Below are 17,813 nucleotides of genomic sequence, written 5' to 3'. Positions count from 1 at the left end.
CGCTGTGTAAATTGTTGGCGCTATATAAATAAAAGGTAATAATAGGCATTACTGTCTTGATTGATTGGTTTCTTGAGTTGTTTACATTCGCTGTCTTTTTCCTATTCATCCGGTCTTAGTGCATACCACCTAAAATAATTAGCTTATTTCCATGCAAATCAAATTCACAAATAAGATAGGAATATTTAATGGGCTTAAAACAATTTGCACATTCTTTTAATTAGATTGATGATGGTTCTCTAGTCTTCTTCCTATACAAGATAAAATCATTGCGCTAGACCTGTCTTCTAACAATGACTGATTCTATATCCAGTGGGTATACTAGCTGGTAAGGTGGGGGAAGAGCATACAAGGAGATACCTATGATCCAAATGCTCTGCAGGTTTTCGTTCGTGTGCCTAGTGGGTTTCCTTTTATTGCTATCTGGTGATAATGATTATATATATATATATATATATATAATTTGTGTGTGTGTGTAAATGTTTTAGGCAGGTGTGAAAAAATGCTGTGAAGTAAGGATGCTTTCCAAAAAAAAAAAAAGACTAGGTTCTTTTTATTATTTAACAAGATGCAAAGTGAGTGAACAGAAAATAAAACTAAATCAAATCTGTATTCTGTGTGACCACCTTTGCATTCAAAACATCTGGAAACCCCCGTCTGTCTTGAAATTGTCGCATAGGAGAGACCGTGTTGATGCAGTATAACTACCCTGTGTCTTGCAGTGTTCAGTCTTGCCATGGTGTACAACTTTTGACATTAAACTGTCATCAGCAACCACACCTAGTGAGTTTGGCTGTTCCTCGCCAAGTTTTATTCATCCTACACAGTTGTTTCAGTTAATGTTTGTTTTTCAACCTACATATTACATAGATGATCATTACCTGTTTGGTATAATTGTTTAGTTATACACCTGACTACCTAATGCCTACAACATCCCTAATTTTCTGCAAGGGTTGCAATAGAAGAATTGATGCCATTTTGAGGGCAAAGCATGGTCACACCAAATATTGATTTGATTTAGATGTTTAGCATTCTTACTTTACAGCATTTTCTCCCCCTCTCCCTCTCCCTCCTCATATATATATATATATATATATATATATATATAATCTCTTTTCCTATTTGGATCTCAATACTATCCCGTTCCAAATAACCGATAAACATTATATTACGTTTTATGAGGTCTCTGCTTGTCCCGTGAAAGCACTGATTGCAATTGACTGTATCAAGACTCACCATTATAAATCCAGTAATACCCACTGAAATGTCTGTAACTAAATGTCTGTCAAAGGTTAGGGCATTAACACAATAAAATAATTGATTTCATTTAGTTAATAGCTCCCAGTGAGAATTGGAGGTGATCCAGGTGTCAGACACCTCAGAATGTATTTAAACCCCCATATGCAGAAGGCATGCTCTAATTCATGATTTTATTGTTATATGTTAAAACAGCAGTAATGGAGCCACACATATGTATTAGGTAATACCGTAAAGCTAATGTAATATTGTAAAGAGAGGAATATTGAGTGATGCCTTCTACAAGAGTGCTTAACATAAATGAGCTCAAACTGACTAATTGGTTAATATAACACTTTACTGCTTTCTGTACATTTCTGACTTTTTAACCCACCTCTCAGTGATTTAAGACGTTTTAAATCATTGCTTACTTACTTATTTTCATCTTATGAAATATATGTATGTATGTATGTGTATAACCCAAACACAAAAAAAAGCTTTTTCATAACTTTGCAGAACCTTTCACATAAAACCACTTTGCAGACCGTGCGAAGGCTGGAGAGTCTCTTTGATTAAGAGTGAAGGAACGGTCATGTTTTTTTAAGTGTAAGTTAGTGCTCCCCCAGTGCGGGTTTCTGGGCTGTAATTTCTACAGGCAACACCTATTGAGTATATTAAGTATTTAACTTCACAGTATGTCACATAAGTTTGTCAGCTTTTATTGTAAAAGCTTGTCTCTAATATTGTCGATTTAGTACAACTGCATTGGGAAAACAATGTCTTGTGTCATCATTGTTATATATTACTATCTTCACAGGTTAAGGAAATTCAGAACCATGGATGATACCTCTTATTCTCAACCAGATGTCAACTTTCTGAATGTGGCTTATACATATGTCCCCAACACCAAGGTGGAATGTCACTATACTCTTCCGCTCGGCATGAAATCTTCCAAAAGCGACTGGATTGGCATCTTCAAAGTGAGAGAATCTGCATGTAAACCTGATGCATGGGATGTGATTTACTTTGTTTCAGAAGTAGTCACTATGTTGAATGAAAATGTTTGCAAATATATGGATGGTTGTTTTAAGTATCCCACATTTTTTCTCCAATAGGTAGAAGCTGCATCCATACGAGATTATGATACATTCGTCTGGGCACTGTCTCCCGAAAGCTGTGGAGGTGGATCATCCACTCACTGCAGTGTCCAGTTTCAAGGTTAGGAGATATATATGATTATAGCTTTCATTTTTGTTATCACATATCAGATAAAATATAAATATAAAAATGAATATATATCAAGGTGATCTGGCATTTGATTGTAATGAAGACTAGCATGACAGGTTAATAAAACCTGTTAGAAGTGGATAAACTATTGAGACAAGGCAATAGTTGACCCTTGATACAAAACATTCAACATGTAACATTTTTCTTTAAAAAAAAAAAGAGTCACATTAGCTGAAATGGTGCAACTTTCAATTCACTGCCAACTCGAATATACTTCACGATAGCTCTGCTTAATTGACCAGCTCACTGTGAGTTGCAGTGGAAAACTATTCAGAAAAAGCTGCCTTGTGTCAGATTGGCAGTTGAGTTTTTTTGTTTTTTTCTTAAAGAGCCCTCCAACCGGAAAAAAACAACTGTCCCAGGACTCTCAATGAAGCAGTCATCCAACTGCTGCAGAATGAATTTCCATAGTACTTCACTGCATTTCAAATGAGCTCACACTACTCAGCTGTAACTTAAGTTTGATTTACCAAGCACTGCTACGTTAAATGATTTGAATAACCCCTGTAGCTCATGTTATAACTTGGGTTTTAGTGGATAGACCTGCGTGTGAGTTGGTTGAGGCTCTGCTTATACCTCTAGTGCAATGCAAAAGGAGACAAACATGATAAACTATCTTGTATATAGAATTGGGGATGCTCAAGGCTGTCACTGTTTCTCTTTAGTTACTGCATTTGTAGATCACTTATGTAGTACTAATGCTTTCTTTTCTGGTAACCTTGTCTTCACCAGCTTATTACCTGCCACCGCCAGGAGAGCAGCACTATAATTTTCGATATGTGGATCGTCAAGGTGTAGTGAGAGGTTGTAGCGAACCATTTGTATTCAGTGAGCCACATCCAATGGAAGACCTAGTTACCTTGGAGGACGAGGAGGCATCTTCAGATATGCTCCTAGTTGTTCCAAAGGCCACCTTCCTGCAGGTACTATGAGAAATGCAAAGTTATAGTATTGCTGCATATGAGGGCACATTTTAAAAGAAGCATTTATGTAGCTTGAAATATATATATATATATATATATATATATATATATATATATATATATATATATATATATATATATATTGGACTGTGCCAAAGTTTTAGATAGATGTGACAAAATGCTGTAAAGTAAGAATGCATTTTAAAATAAAAACGTTATAGGTTTATCGTTTGACAAAATGTAACCGAAGAAAAATCTAAATCAAATCAGTATTGGTGTGACAACCCATTGCCTTCAAAACAACATCTATTCTTCTAGGTAGACCTGCACACAGATTTTTAAGGTACTCGACAGGTAGGTTGTACCAAACATCTTGAAGATCTAGCCATGTTTCTTCTGTGGGTTTAGACTGCCTCAGTTGCTTCTCTCTCTTCACATAATCACAGATAGACTTGATGATGTTGAGATCGGGGCTCTTTGGGGGCCATACCATCACCCCCCAGACTCATTGTTCATCTTCACACTGAAGATAGTTCTTAACACACTTGTCATGCTGCTGGATAAAGCAGGGAGTTTGAAACAAAATTGTTAACTGAAACAGTTGTGTAAAAGGAATAAAACTGGGTGAGGAACAGCGAAGCTCACTAATCGATTGAGCACAGATTGAACAAGACACAAGGTACTTATACTGCATCAGTAAGATCTCTTCCAGGCAGAAATTTCAAGGCAGACAGTGGTTCCAGATTGTCCAAGCTCTTTTGAAGACGCTCAAAGAAACAGGCGATGTTGAGGACCATAGACACACTGGTCGGCCAAGGAAACGTAGTGCAGCAGATGAAAGACACATCATGCCTACTTTCCTTCACAGTCTGAAGATGCCCAGCGGTGCCATCAGTTTAGGATTGGCAGAAAACAGTGGGACCCTGGTACCCCCGTCTACTTTCCAGAGAAGACTGTTCACAGGGCCAAGCAACCCAACTAATCACTAAAACACAAGAATGGGAGTGCGGAAACATGGCAGCAGGTGCTCTGGACTGATGAGTCAAAATTTTTAATATTTGGCTGTTTCAAAAGGCAATTTGTTTGCCACATGCAAACATGTACATGCAGTACCATCGGGGCATCATGCTAGCAACCCAAAACATACAGCCAAAGTAATTAAAAACTATCTTCAGCATAAAGAAGAGCAAGTAGTCCTGGAAGTGATGGTATGGCCGCCAGAGAACCTTGATCTCAACATTATCGAGCCTGTCTGGCATTACGTACAGAAGAAATGTGGCTCCCCAAGCTGTTTGGAACATCCTACCTGCCAAGTTCCTTAAAAAACTGTGTACCTAGAAGATTTATGCTGTTTTGTTTAGGTGATCACACCTAATGTTGATTTGATTTCGATTTTTCTTCCATTTACTCGTTTTGCATTTTGTTAAATGATAAAAATATAAACTATTAACATATCTACTTTTTGAAAGCATTCTTACTTTACAGCATTTGTCACACCTGCCTAAAACATTTGCACAGTACTGTATGTATGGGGAAAAACGTGAACTGTGTTAACCGGCAAAATAAAACATTGTTTTTTCACTGTAATAGCATGGATTGAAAATTCACTAAACTGTACGTTTCAGTTCGATTGATAACAAAAAAAAAAAATGCGGGCAAATGCCTTAACTTAGAGGAATAGCTGAGCTGCAAAACCTCTTAACTGTTTATAGGTTCTTAATTTGTAAGGGATCAATATTTTGTACATTTCTGTAATCACAGCATCAGCTGGAAGAATCTCAGCAGGAGAGGAATGCTTTAATGAGGGTGAGACTTGCTTTGGAGGAAGAGGTAAGCACCCTGCTGAAACGAGTCAAAGATCTCGAGGTGGCTCTGGAGAATTCCGATAACAAGTGCACCATTCTTAACCAGCAATATCAGGTATTTCGTCTATGTATTTATTTTTTATATTTTGAACATGTTTACAATAAACAGTGATATGAAAGGGGATGGGGCTAGCAAAGACACTGCTGTTTGATGATATGAACTAGGTATGCATGTCACTTATTGGGTTTAAGTATACATGGTTTCGTAAACCACCTATGTGGGGTTTAGGTTCCTGAGGCCACAGTATATAGAAGAAAGTGTGCCTTGCAATACTAATCACATAATGTTGATGGTTGATTAACCCTTTCCATATCTGTCTGTAAAATACCACAGTATGCAGATTTCTTAGAACACACTTGGGAAAAGGAAGAAGAAGAATGTTTAAAAAGCCTGCGGAAATTCCATCTGCATAGGTTGCCAACTGTCCTTTGCCTTGATTGTGATGGGCTCTGGAGACACAGCGCTGTACTGACTGTGACTGTTTGTGATCTTGTAGGATGTGTCCATGAGGGAGCAGGTTGTCAAGGAGGAGAGGGACATCCTAAGCTGTGAAGAGGCTAAACACCGTGACCGAATTTCACAGCTGGAGGGAGACATTGAGAGTCTGAACCAGAAGATGATGGAGAAAGATAAAGAGATAGACATGTAAAAAAACCTCTTAAATATTTTTGAGATTCCTTTTTGCATTGGTGTTTTAATCTTAAATTTAAATTTAGGTTTATATATATATAAGTAGGAATGACATGCATAGTGCTAACAGAAAATAACCCGGCCCATCTAATTTGTGCTTTTTTTAATCCCTTTTTACTTATTATGTAGGATAGCTTTCTTGAATTCCTTTATTGTCTCTGCCTGTCCTACTTCCCCTGGAAGACTGTTCAGGTTATCTACTTTCTGCAAAGTAGATTTTTACTCTGTTCTATATATTTCTGTCATATATAGAATCTCCATGCCCTTTTCTAGTTTATTCACGTTTAAGTTGTTAGTAAAACTATATGCCATGTAGGTAATAGAGAGATACACATCGACCCAAGAAAGATAAATGCGCTACATACATAATGGCTACATTACTTACATGGTAAAGGGAGAGTGATCCTCTGATCACTATCTAACAGGTAGGTGATGAGCAGCATCCACACAACAGGTGGTACTGAATGTGATGGAGAGTACTCTCATACACAGAGAGAGGTGAAAGCTGATCATGTGTGTTTATGTTTGTATGTTTCTGATTAATGTGTTTACTTTGATGCATGTCATTTGCTTTGAAAATACTGTATTTGAGTAGCTGCTGCGGGTGGCAGTATGGTTAAATGTTAGTATCAGTGTGCATCACCGACAGAGGATGGTCATTACGGGTTGGCAAAGGTTTGGCTGAGGGTAGACAATATGAGTGTCCGTCAGCGGGTCTAAGAGTGGTAAGTGAGTTCGAGCTTGTGTCAGTTTAACGGAGGTTGGTTAGCATGTTTGTATTCGTGTCAGTCTGGCTAAATGTACGTGTGTGGGTCAGTCTGATAATACGGTTGCCCATTTGGGAAACATCTCCCACGTTTGTAAACCCAAGAAGCAAAATTCTCCACTGTAAAGGATAATGAATTTCAGGCCGATAATGTTATAATATTGTACCGTGACATTGCAATGCCATAAAGTATGTTGTGTCAGAGCAGCTTAATCATTTAAATAATGTGCACAATTGTGCCATTTCAAGAAAATTTTATTCTTTTATGTAAAATATAAAAGCTGTTATAGGAAGTTACTTTATATCATTGCTGTCATATGGTCATTACTGGAGATGTGTTGAATTCGATAAACTTTGTGCTTTCTCCGTCACTTCACAGTTTGGTGAAACAAAAATCTTCTCTGGAGGCAGAAAAGGAAGAACTAAATCAGCATGTGGCAATTTCAGATTCGGAGACCAAACGCTACAAGGTCAGTAAACAGAAGGATTGTGCACAGTCTGGATCAAGTGAAAAATATTAGCGATCCCGTGGTCACATAAATGTATCATAAAGTATTTCTTAGAGCAAATCCTATGGAACTCATTTGAACCGTTGTTATGTATTGTGTATTTAGCAATAGAATATGAGTGCACATATTTTTGTATATAACTGCAAAAAAATGTTTATAGCAGTTTGTGTTAATACCTTTTCAAACAATTTAGTTTTTTTAGGACACGTTTTCAAGATTCTGTGCCTCTCTTAATCAAATTCAAAGCAATACCCAATAAATGTATTTATGTGAATGAACAGAGGAATTCACAGGCAATTTAAAAGCTTAAAAGGTGTTTGATGACATTGTATGCAAGGGGTTAAAACATCACTGATTGGGTTCAGCAGTCTAATATGATGTCATTATTTAGAAGCACATATTCCTTGGCACTGTACAATTTTATAGGGTAGGTAACAAATTTGACATAGTGTAGCATTCCATGGAATAAAAGGTAATGTGAGGCCTGCTCACGAGCGCTGATAGCCTACGTGAAACCGATAGCTTCTCATTAGCCAATGAGAAAACTAAATTATATTTATTCCTCCCCCTGCCATTGTCCTATATGCTTTTTGTTTCTCTGAATGCAGTTTGAGGACCTTGGGATAATACTTGATAGTGATTCGATCCCATTCAGCATTGTGAGTGTAGTTTCTATGCCGCACGGGAAGAGGCCTGGCTAAATCCAGTGGGTAATGAAGCAGAACAGTGGAAGACATAACTCCGCTCAAACCGCCTGTGATATGCACAGGACAGAAAATGCTCTTATAATCAAGGATTAATGTGCTCTCTGCTCTGCTCATCAAATAAAATCTAATTTTCGTTTTACCATTCAACAGCCCTTTGGTTCTGTTTTAAAATCTGCTGAAAATGTCATAACTCGAAAGATTAAAATGGCGATTCCAATTTATTTCAGTGTCATTGTAACAATGAACGGCAGTAAAATAATAACTTAGAATTCCATCAAAACAATTTAAAAAAAAACAAAAAAAAACAGCGCTCCGAGAACCAAGCTGCTTGGCAGTATAATAGGACTGCCTGAACAAAACGAATGCAATTTCATTAAAAAGAAAATTTCACCTAAAGAAAGTAAACAGGGCAAGATTTTTACCTAAATTAAATAATCAAAACAATCAGTGCATTTCTTTTGAATATATTTGGTTTAAAAATACTTGTGGCAGGGTCAACATCCTCTAATCTAAGCGCTGCGTCAATTGTTGGCGCTATATAAATAAAATAGAATAATAATAATCTCTTTCCAAAAGTTCCTCGTTTCCCCTCATCAATCTTTTAAGGCTACCTGAATCAAAATCAATCGCTAAACAATAGTTAAGAAATAATCATGCAGCTCCTGAGAACAAGGGGTTGACACCTTTTCGTAGTCATATACATGTTCCGGGGATTTTTAATATATGTTTACAGATGAAAAAGCCATATACATAGTTAACAGCATTATTATTATTTTGATTTATTTATTATTTGTTTTATATAGCGCCATCAAATTCCCTAGCGCTGTACAAATTAAATACCTTTTATTTGTGTGTGGAACTGTATTTGGTAAAAGCGACAGATCCAATTTAAAGGGACAATTGTTTTTTTTTTTAAATTGATGATGCATGCCTTCCCTGTGCCTTTGCATTGTGTTTTTATGAATGGTTTGTAGACAGTACCCTGTGTTGTGTAACAGGCACCAAATCACTTCTTACACAAGCAAAGAGGATCGACTGTAAGCTCTTTTTAAAGCCCTTCAAAGGTTTGGGGGCTTGACAAGGAGTGCACATTGTGACAATTGTTTTCTTGTTTATATAGCTGCAGGTGGACACGCTCCAAGAGAAGCTCCGTTGTACAATAGATTCATTGTCTGCAAGCCAGCAGAAGGTGATGTTATTAGGCGAAGAGCTGGCCTCAGCCTCTTCCATCCGTGACCGGACCATCTCTGACCTACACAAAAGCCGCCTGGAGACTGCTGACCTTGCTATCAAGTTGTCCGACCTGAATTTGAAATTTAAGGAAGAAGTGGGTCAGTGGTGGCAGGAGAAGACAGCCCTCAACCACAGCATGGAGGTACACATTGAGAAGAACAAATATGACATTGAATTGGATACGGCTGGATAATTGAATTTGTGCAGGAAAGGAAAAAAATAATACTAACACATGACTACTAACATGTCCCTAAAATGCAAAACATATAGACCTCTAGATCACTATTGTATTGTATAGTGATTATAATATAGGTATAATCCTCTGCTGCCATCGGGAAACCATTCGTTGGCAGTCCAAAAATAACGATCTTCTAATCCAGCATCTGTTGAGGAATTTAAAACATATCAATGAAACGAATGCAAAAGTGCACATAATAAACAAGAACATTGATAAGCTTAGTGCGTCGGTAAAATCAGACATCACTGATTTTCTTCCAGGCAACTGGATGTGGACTTCTTAGTTTTAGTAAGCCTTGCAGTGTATCTAAGGGTAACCTCTTCATTTTAAATTGCGTTTAGTGCCTACAGCCACTGTTGTTGGCATTGGCGCCCGAGAGGCTGTGGATGTACTCTTATATAGAAATTTAAAAAACACACAAAAAGCATACCTCTTAATATTCCCCATTTCCAGGCTTCACCTTGCCAAACACTGTACCTTTTTTGGGTACAGAGGGTATCATTGGCTAGTTAAGCAGATCAGAGGATCTCCCTTAACCGGACTGAGGTCTTGTATAAAGTAGGTGGGTACTCCGCTCCTACCTCTATCCACGTCACCCCACCTACGAAGGCGTCAGTACCTTAAGTGCAGAAGTACGTATACCACAGTGATTATTGAGCTATTAACTGCTTATTTCAATTTAGGCCAAGAGGGACCAGATCATAAGTTTAAAAGTAGAAATGCTGAACCTGGAGAGCAGCCTGCAGGATGAGCGGAGCCAGAGACAAGCACTGCAGCGCAAGTTAAACCAGGAGAAAGACGCCAGTCAGGTACCTCCTGGAGATCCTGAGCGTTAGATATTATTACATTGCAACAAGCATGGCACCACAAACCAACAAGTTTAATAATATAGAGAGAGTGCATATAGTACTGTGGAAATCTGATTTTTTTTTGTCACATATAAATTCTTTTATACATATTTAAGTGCCATTTTATGTGATTTACCTTGCTGGGACTTAAAGGAGCACAGCTTCTGTTGCATCCTATTGAGGCTGTGCTGGCTTGACACATTACGCTATATTGTTAATGGGCAAGTTGGGGGGATCAGAGATCTCTCTTATAAGTGGGCCATTGAGCAGCACACTAGGGGCTTCCAGTGGCTGCCCTGGACATGTCACCATAGACCTTTGTAATAATACATCGCTGGTCCACCTGACACATACAGTACATGCACTGTCTCTTTTACACATGGTACAGGCCAAGCTGGAGGCCACACTTGAGAAATATACAGCATGCACTAATCTTGTTTAAATAGCCTTTTTAAGTCCTTAGTAAAACCATTCATCGCTTTACAGAGAGTGTGCAAGATAAATGGAAAAGCCTACCATCAGAAGTAGTAGAAGCTAACACGGTGTGGGAATTTTAACAAGCATTTGCTAGACATAAAGCCATCATGAACCTAACAAAACCAAGAACTGATTGAGGCCTTAGGAGTCTTTACATCAGGGCTAAATGGGCTGAATGGTTCTTATCTGCTGTCCAATTCTTTGTTTCTATTGGGAATTCAGTATTTTGTCTTGTTCAGTATTATTTTGGTGAGAGAAAATGTAACTATATATAAATGTGGGGAAAATCGACAAAGGCCCACGTAAAAAGTTGTGTTTATTATTTGAAGTTAAAGAGTTTTTTGTTGATTTGATTAGAAAAAGCATTGTGGGAGTGTAAACCACAAACAGACTTGATGTGCAATGATACAAAATACAGAGAAACATCAGCAGTAATAAATTCCCTCTGTTTTTTTGCTTGTAACATAAATAAAGTCAAGGACTCTGACTGCAAAATACTTAATGGCAAGCACTATGCCTACAAGTTGTAATGTGAAGCGTAAGTGTTTTAAGGTCTGTTCTGGCTTCCCTCCGCTTGTACAGGTGCAGCTGTCAGAGAGCAGGCGAGAACTCAGTGAGTTGAAATCGGCTCTAAAAGTTGCACAGATGGAAAAGAAGCAGCTGAGAGAAGAACGTCAGGTAAGATGTTTACAGCCTGTCTTCGTGATATTACATGTGATCATCTGTTCATTAGCCACGCTGATGGATACTAGGTGCCACACTCGGCTAACCACAGTGTAGAAAGAATAAATCAGATTTTCCAATGTCTTGCTATGTTACATATTATCAGTAAACTTGGCTGCTATGCGTGCAACTGAGGACTTCATCTAACATTGCATGCAAATCCAATGTTAGCCATTCACTCTTACCACATATGTTATGGGCCTTCTATTTTGCTCACGTGAAAGGCTTCCATACAATTTCCACATCACACTTTTTTTCCCCAATGCGTTTAAACAGGATATAATCCAGTATGTACAGAGGTTAGAGGAGCGCCTTGATAAGCTTGCTGATGACAAGTGGAAAGAAGCAAAAACTTCTGAAGAAGAGACATCAGGCCTAAGTATGCATTTACCCGTGTCTATATGCTCATCGTTCTTGATCCGTACTATTTGAGTGTTCCCTCATTTTTTCCTACTTGAAATTACTTTGAATCTATGATGAAGTATGAGCAGGAGCAGAACATTTTTGTGAGTGATCAGGCCAAATCTCTAATCTTTAATTCTGTAGGTGTCTATTCACTAAATGGAGGGTATTTACTAGGGAGAGCTCAGCAAGACTCGCAAGCTAAACCTGGTCTTGATCCTCTGTATTTGCCTAGTTCAGGGAAGCCTACTACATCATGAATTGATATATATATGCCTAGGTTATCTGCACTGCCTGTTCTCGGTTATAAAACTATGAGCAGCTCGGTGAACACTTAATTTCCTGAGTACTTACTCGATAAGCTCTGTAGGCTGTTCATAAACTGTTGTATTTTGTTGAGGACTTAGTGAATAGACCAAGCTAATGCAGACTTGCACATAATAAACCTTTTTCCCAGTGTTTGAAGGTGTGTTATGTGGTTAACCTGCATATATTGGCTCCCATTCAATGCCAGTTTGCTCTTATATTTATTACATAGGTCCTCCCAGCTCTCCAGCTTTACTTTCTGACTCAGAAGAGGAGAATGAAAAGAAGAGCCAACCTCAACACATCGGCACCCGTGCAGTGAGTGATCCGCAATGCCCACCTTCCCAACCCCTGTTTCCTGAGAAGGTGGTGATCAACCAGCCAGCTCCCATTGCTTGCCAGTTACAACCACTGCCCGAGGACAACCCTGACTCTGTGAGTATCAATGTGCTCTCCCACCAAGCTGGCATTTATATGCCGTAAATAGACTTTCCATACTCTGATTAATAGGCAAGGCGGCTCTTTTACAACAATTGGTGGTAAAGGTCAAAACAATGCCTCTCTAATACCAGCAGCGGTGAAATCACCTCCACATCCGCTGTAGTTCTACCAAGAATATAAAGTTAAGTAGATCAATTACTGACCTAGTGTTGTTAAGGACAGAGACAATCCGATAGGTGGGTAAAAATGCTTTGATTGGACTAATAACATGATCCCTGCCAAATAATAATGATATATTGTTCTGGTTAATGAATCCTATTTTCCAGACTATGGTCAGTAGATTTTTTTTTTATTATTATTATTGTTTTCACCCCCCCCCCCCCCAATCTTAAAATTAATACTTGCCACAAAATGTGTGACTATGTCTATGTGTCATAATAATTGTTAGTGTGTGCCGATATTCCCCACTGTGCGGCTACACAAAGTAAGTTGACAGCCCGGAAATAAAGAGTAACCATGTTTGTCACAGAGATGCAATAAAAAAGTGAACTCTTCTAAGGCCTCGGGTTTTTCACGTTTCCCTTGTAGCGAGCTCCCATGGGCAGCGTATACCTGCTAACTGCTGACAGCTTCGCAATGCACTATGTCACTTTTACCATCGCAACGATGTCTCCTACTTGCCCCCACTCCCTCATCTCTCCAATCTCACAAAGGCAATAGATACAGCATTAGATACTTTAAAGGAATCAAAGGCAGAGAAAGCAGAGCGGTCAGAAACTCCCTGTGCGGCAAATTAGGATCTTCAGGCGTTCAAGGAGCGCACAAAGATCAAGATGCAGCCTGTGAATTACAGTGCAGAGCAACGTATCCTATGCTTAATGCCTAGAGCTCTAACTTAAAGTAGATGTATATGGCGAGGGGGGGGGTAAACTACAGGAGTGTTTTATTGTAACGCTTTGGCTGCCAAATCAAATGTAATACATTTAATCCCCCCTAACAGCACAAGAGCTGATTAGTCCTTTGCCAGGCACAAGTTATGTTTTGTTGTTCATCTCCAGCTGGAGCAGGAATCATAGATCTGTTCATGTTGGCTTCTCTTACAGTCTGATCCCATCTGCTCTGTAATTTGTGAATATCATCTCCAGTACACGCACTCCTCTGCTATTTGCGTGTAGCCAATGCTGTGATTTACATTCCAACACGCCTGTCTGCCATTGTATTGTATAAACACCACGCGGAGCGTCCTTGCTGTATTGCAAGTAGCCCGAGCGCGTTAAGCCTGCTGACACAGAATGCATGAGCACATATAAGTCTATAAATCTACTTTGGGCTGTGTGGGGTGCGTTCTGGAAGTACCAGCTGTCAAGGGTCAAATGAAATGTACCTCCATGCCTAGTTAGTTTGCAGGCCCATTAAGCAGGTTATCGCAATTTATTATCATAGGCAATGGAATATCTGCAGCGTATATCTGTGTAGCGTGTGCTGTGGCCATCTGACCCGTACAGTAATGGTCCTTTGTATTGTGTGTGAATCACTGTGTAGGACAGGTGTTCTTACCAGTGCTTTCATCTGATATTCTCCCATAGGGCCACAGTAGATCTAGGCTGGCAGCATGTCCTGCATTGCCTTGTACAGTCCGTCAGTCCTTGGTACTGTCCTATATACTAGGAAAACCGGTTCCAGAACCATGTGGAGTCCAGAAGTGTTGCACAAATTCCTTTGTTAACTTTGAGATCATGTACAATCTTAAATCTAGTAAAGCGATTCATTAACTGTGTATTTCAGTATCACCTATTCCCGTGGTAGTTGGCAGTCGAGACCCTTATAAATCTAAGAAACCATAAAGACAGTTTACTTTATTGTTGGCTCTGCCATGACCACTTACAGAAACATCTCATATGTACGCCACCGCAAGGTTTTTGTGATTTGCACTTGTGGGTTGAGTCTCTTTTGAAATCAGTGGGGATGGAATTTAAAACAACTTTGAGGAGGGTTGTGAATAAATCAACCCTTGCCACAAATTAGTACTAGCTAATCCCGGAGATTAAAGAATTCCCTCCTCTGTGGTTCGTATTTCTAGTACAAACTTGCCTGTACATGTCATCTCTGTACACATGGTTATGTTCTGTCAGACGGGAGTGCAGGAGAAGAACCAAGCTCTTATAGTGTGATCTTATTAATTGGTTTTAGTCTTTATTTATGAAGCTCATATGTAGTTTGCTATTACTTATTTTCCTGAAAGACTTGCTGGATATGCCATGTTTTGGGAAATAATAGCTATAATATATTTCTGCTCAGGAAAAGGTTACTTTCATCTTGTACAGGTCACAAGTTTGAGGGCCTTGAGCAGACAATCATCGGCAGTAGAACGAGTAATACTGAAGAGCTCAGTGACTTTAAACGTGGCGCTGTCATCTGATGCCACCTTTGCAGACAATTCATTGAATTTCTGCCCTACTGGATCTGCCCCTGTCCACTGTAAGTGCTATTATTGTGAAGTGGAAGCATCTAGGAATAACAACAGCTCAGGCTCACCGAGGAGTGCTGACGCATGTAGCACATAAAATCACCTGTCTTCTCTAGCATCACTCGCTACAGCATTCCAAACTGTCTCTGGAAACAACATCGGCACAAGCACTGTGCGTCAGGAGCTTCGTGAAATGGGTTTCCATGCCACACAAGCCAAAGATCAGTATGCACAATGCCAAGAGTTGGCTGAAGTGGTGTAAAGCACTGTATTCAGAGCAGTGGAAACGCGATCTCTCGAGTGATGAATCACGAGGATGCAGCTCCGGGATAGATGGTAGCAGCAGAAGAGTGGGGAGAGACTGATGTATCGTGTAAACGTTGGTCGAGAGAGAGGGAAAAAAGCAATTTTTATTTTAACGACAGGCACATGCATTATTTGATTATGCAATATTTAGGTGCAATTCAGTGATGTTTGTTGCTTCTCTTCTCCAACCATTATCCAAACTGTCTCCAATGTCTAGTTGGTTCCTCAATCTCTCTACTATCATTCATCTTTTTTCTCTTCTCCCTGCTTGCCTTCTTCCACATTCAGTCTCTATCCAATAATAATAATATTCATTCCCTTCAATGACAACCCGGAGTCCCATTTCAATCTGTCTGCTCATGGCGTGCAGGGAAAAAGAGAATAAAAGGGGAGGCTGCATGTTGTCAGAGGACCCAGAATACTGCAATCTGTGACTAGAGCGGGTAAGAAGACATTGGAAGATGGGACGGATAAAAATAAAAAAAATAAGTACATTATAGTTAAAAACAAATACAAGGGACACCGCAGTGATTTATGAGAGAGAGGACAGAAGACAAAGATTGCAATAGAAAAGAGACTATGCATTCGGTGAGGAGGAGGAAAATGTCACAACTTAAAATTTACTGTAAAGCCTAAATACTGAACAGTAAATTATCTCATGCTGTCCACAGGGCTGTCAGAGTAGGCAAACAGAAAATATCATTTCAAGCGTAGTCACGCTTTTTAAATTCTATATGCAGAAGGGGGAAAATGGAATTTCTGCTGTGTAAGCAAACTATAAAATGTATAGTGACGTTTCACTCGAATTTCCACTCTCCAATAAGCTGCTGGATTTTTCCATTCTCAAAAGCCTGGCGCAGTGTATGTACGTACCCACAAAAGAAAAGCGCTGATTTGTATGAAGAGCATATCTATTTTGACACTGATTGGACGCTGTGTTTCATGATAAATTAATGGCTTTTAGAGAATGATTTAAACATATTGTCTTATATATTTAATACACAACACATACGTATCAACATAAATCAAGGCTACACCGTGTTTCGGCAAGTGTAAATGCACCGCTCTTCTACTCCGGAGAAAAAAAAAATATTATTTATCCAACAATATGGAAAAGGTATCTTATTACCTATTTGTCACTTTAGAGCTCATTTTATCACCCGGTTTTGTCATAATATCTGTCTCTTTTTATTGCCTTGCAAGCAGCAGAAAGCTGTCTCTGGCTGGCGTGTGAGAGAGGAACAGTACTAATGTTGGCTCGATAGGGATGTAAGTGGTGAGAACGGATACATTTAAAAAGAGGTTAACGGGTAAAACAGAGAGAGCTCATCCAAAACGGGGTAAGTAGTCGGCGTGCAGGAGAGTAGCTAGGCATATATAGCAATCATGGCAGCACATGTAAAGCAGCATGCGGCACGTATAAACTCAAATAAGGAACCCGTTTATTTCGTTATACATACATCACTCACCTCTTCAACCGGCCAGTTAACGGTGTGAAGGGCTGTGCTTTCTTCCTGGAGGGGATGGTAGAGAAATGCAACAACCTTCAATCAGAAGCGTTAGAGGCTCATACAGCGAGGGGAGTGAAACGTGCACGGGACAGGCATTACGATATCCTGAATTTAAGACGAGACCAACGACTGATTAAGGTCTGAGTCTCTACATCAGGAAACATTTGCAGACTAGATGGGCCGAATGGTTCTTATCTGCAGCCAAATTCTCTGTTTCTATGAGTCGGCACAGCGCCTCTGGTTAACCTCTGCCTGGCACTATGTGCTACAAGGACGGCACAGGGGGCAGCTGGTGGCAACGTCCCATTTCTTTTGAAACACTGTAGCCGATAGAGAATTAATGTGAACCCGATTCCCTTTCACATACTGAAGCTAATGAATAGTTAATAGGATTTCGAGTCCCTTAGGAACATTGTATCCTCATTTGGGGTCTCCATCTGTTTTGTAATCGTTGGTAACATTAATAATTATTATAATTTTAATGACCTTGTATGTAAATTCCCAAACTTTTCTTGTACTCATTGTTTAGACTTGCTTGCACCAAAAGTATTATAGATTCTTTTTTTTTTTGCACTTTCTTGGATGTCAGGCATTGAAGTTTTCTATTAATGCACCTTAATTGATTTATTCTCTAGATGTGACAGATATAGTGATAAATTATAGCTTTGTGGTTTTTAGATATTGGGGTTAATGGAATGATTATCTAATTATACTTTGAATTTATTTGCGCTGTTTGTACATACATTTCAGCTTATCAGTCAGCACTATCTAAGGTATGAGACACGTTGAGCTTTGTGCTTCTTTTCTCCCATTTACTATGCGTTTATAGCAGCGCTTTCTTGCACATTATCGTTGTAATGCGAGTCGGAGGCGTCGT

General features: G+C 39.2%; 1 protein-coding gene across 1 annotated transcript; it reads left to right on the top strand.

The window, feature by feature from the left end:
- The first annotated feature begins 2,072 nt into the window (after nucleotides 1-2,072).
- On the top strand, nucleotides 2,073-15,381 carry LOC149286581 (calcium-binding and coiled-coil domain-containing protein 1-B-like). The gene is made up of 13 exons (XM_089493979.1): nucleotides 2,073-2,216; nucleotides 2,352-2,454; nucleotides 3,256-3,446; nucleotides 5,208-5,366; nucleotides 5,809-5,957; nucleotides 7,148-7,238; nucleotides 9,105-9,359; nucleotides 10,139-10,264; nucleotides 11,363-11,458; nucleotides 11,780-11,882; nucleotides 12,444-12,646; nucleotides 14,977-15,130; nucleotides 15,236-15,381. The coding sequence occupies exons 1-13, from the start codon at nucleotides 2,073-2,075 to the stop codon at nucleotides 15,379-15,381; spliced, it is 1,920 nt and encodes a 639-aa protein (XP_089350105.1).
- Nucleotides 15,382-17,813: the final 2,432 nt, after the last annotated feature.

Source organism: Sceloporus occidentalis, unplaced genomic scaffold (assembly GCF_023333645.1).
Source record: "Sceloporus occidentalis isolate IW3139 unplaced genomic scaffold, rSceOcc1.0.p SCAF_68, whole genome shotgun sequence".
NCBI classification, from domain to species: domain Eukaryota; kingdom Metazoa; phylum Chordata; class Lepidosauria; order Squamata; family Phrynosomatidae; genus Sceloporus; species Sceloporus occidentalis.
The sequence above is the reverse complement of the archived record's forward strand: the minus strand, read 5'-3'. Positions and strand labels throughout refer to the sequence as shown.

Excerpts from the sequence above, each read along its gene's own strand:
- LOC149286581 (XM_089493979.1), top strand. The coding sequence starts at position 2,073 with ATGGATGATACCTCTTATTCTCAACCAGATGTCAACTTTCTGAATGTG. Across the intron at positions 2,455-3,255 it reads CTGCAGTGTCCAGTTTCAAG|CTTATTACCTGCCACCGCCA; the intron begins GTTAGGAGATAT and ends TGTCTTCACCAG. Across the intron at positions 3,447-5,207 it reads CAAAGGCCACCTTCCTGCAG|CATCAGCTGGAAGAATCTCA; the intron begins GTACTATGAGAA and ends CTGTAATCACAG.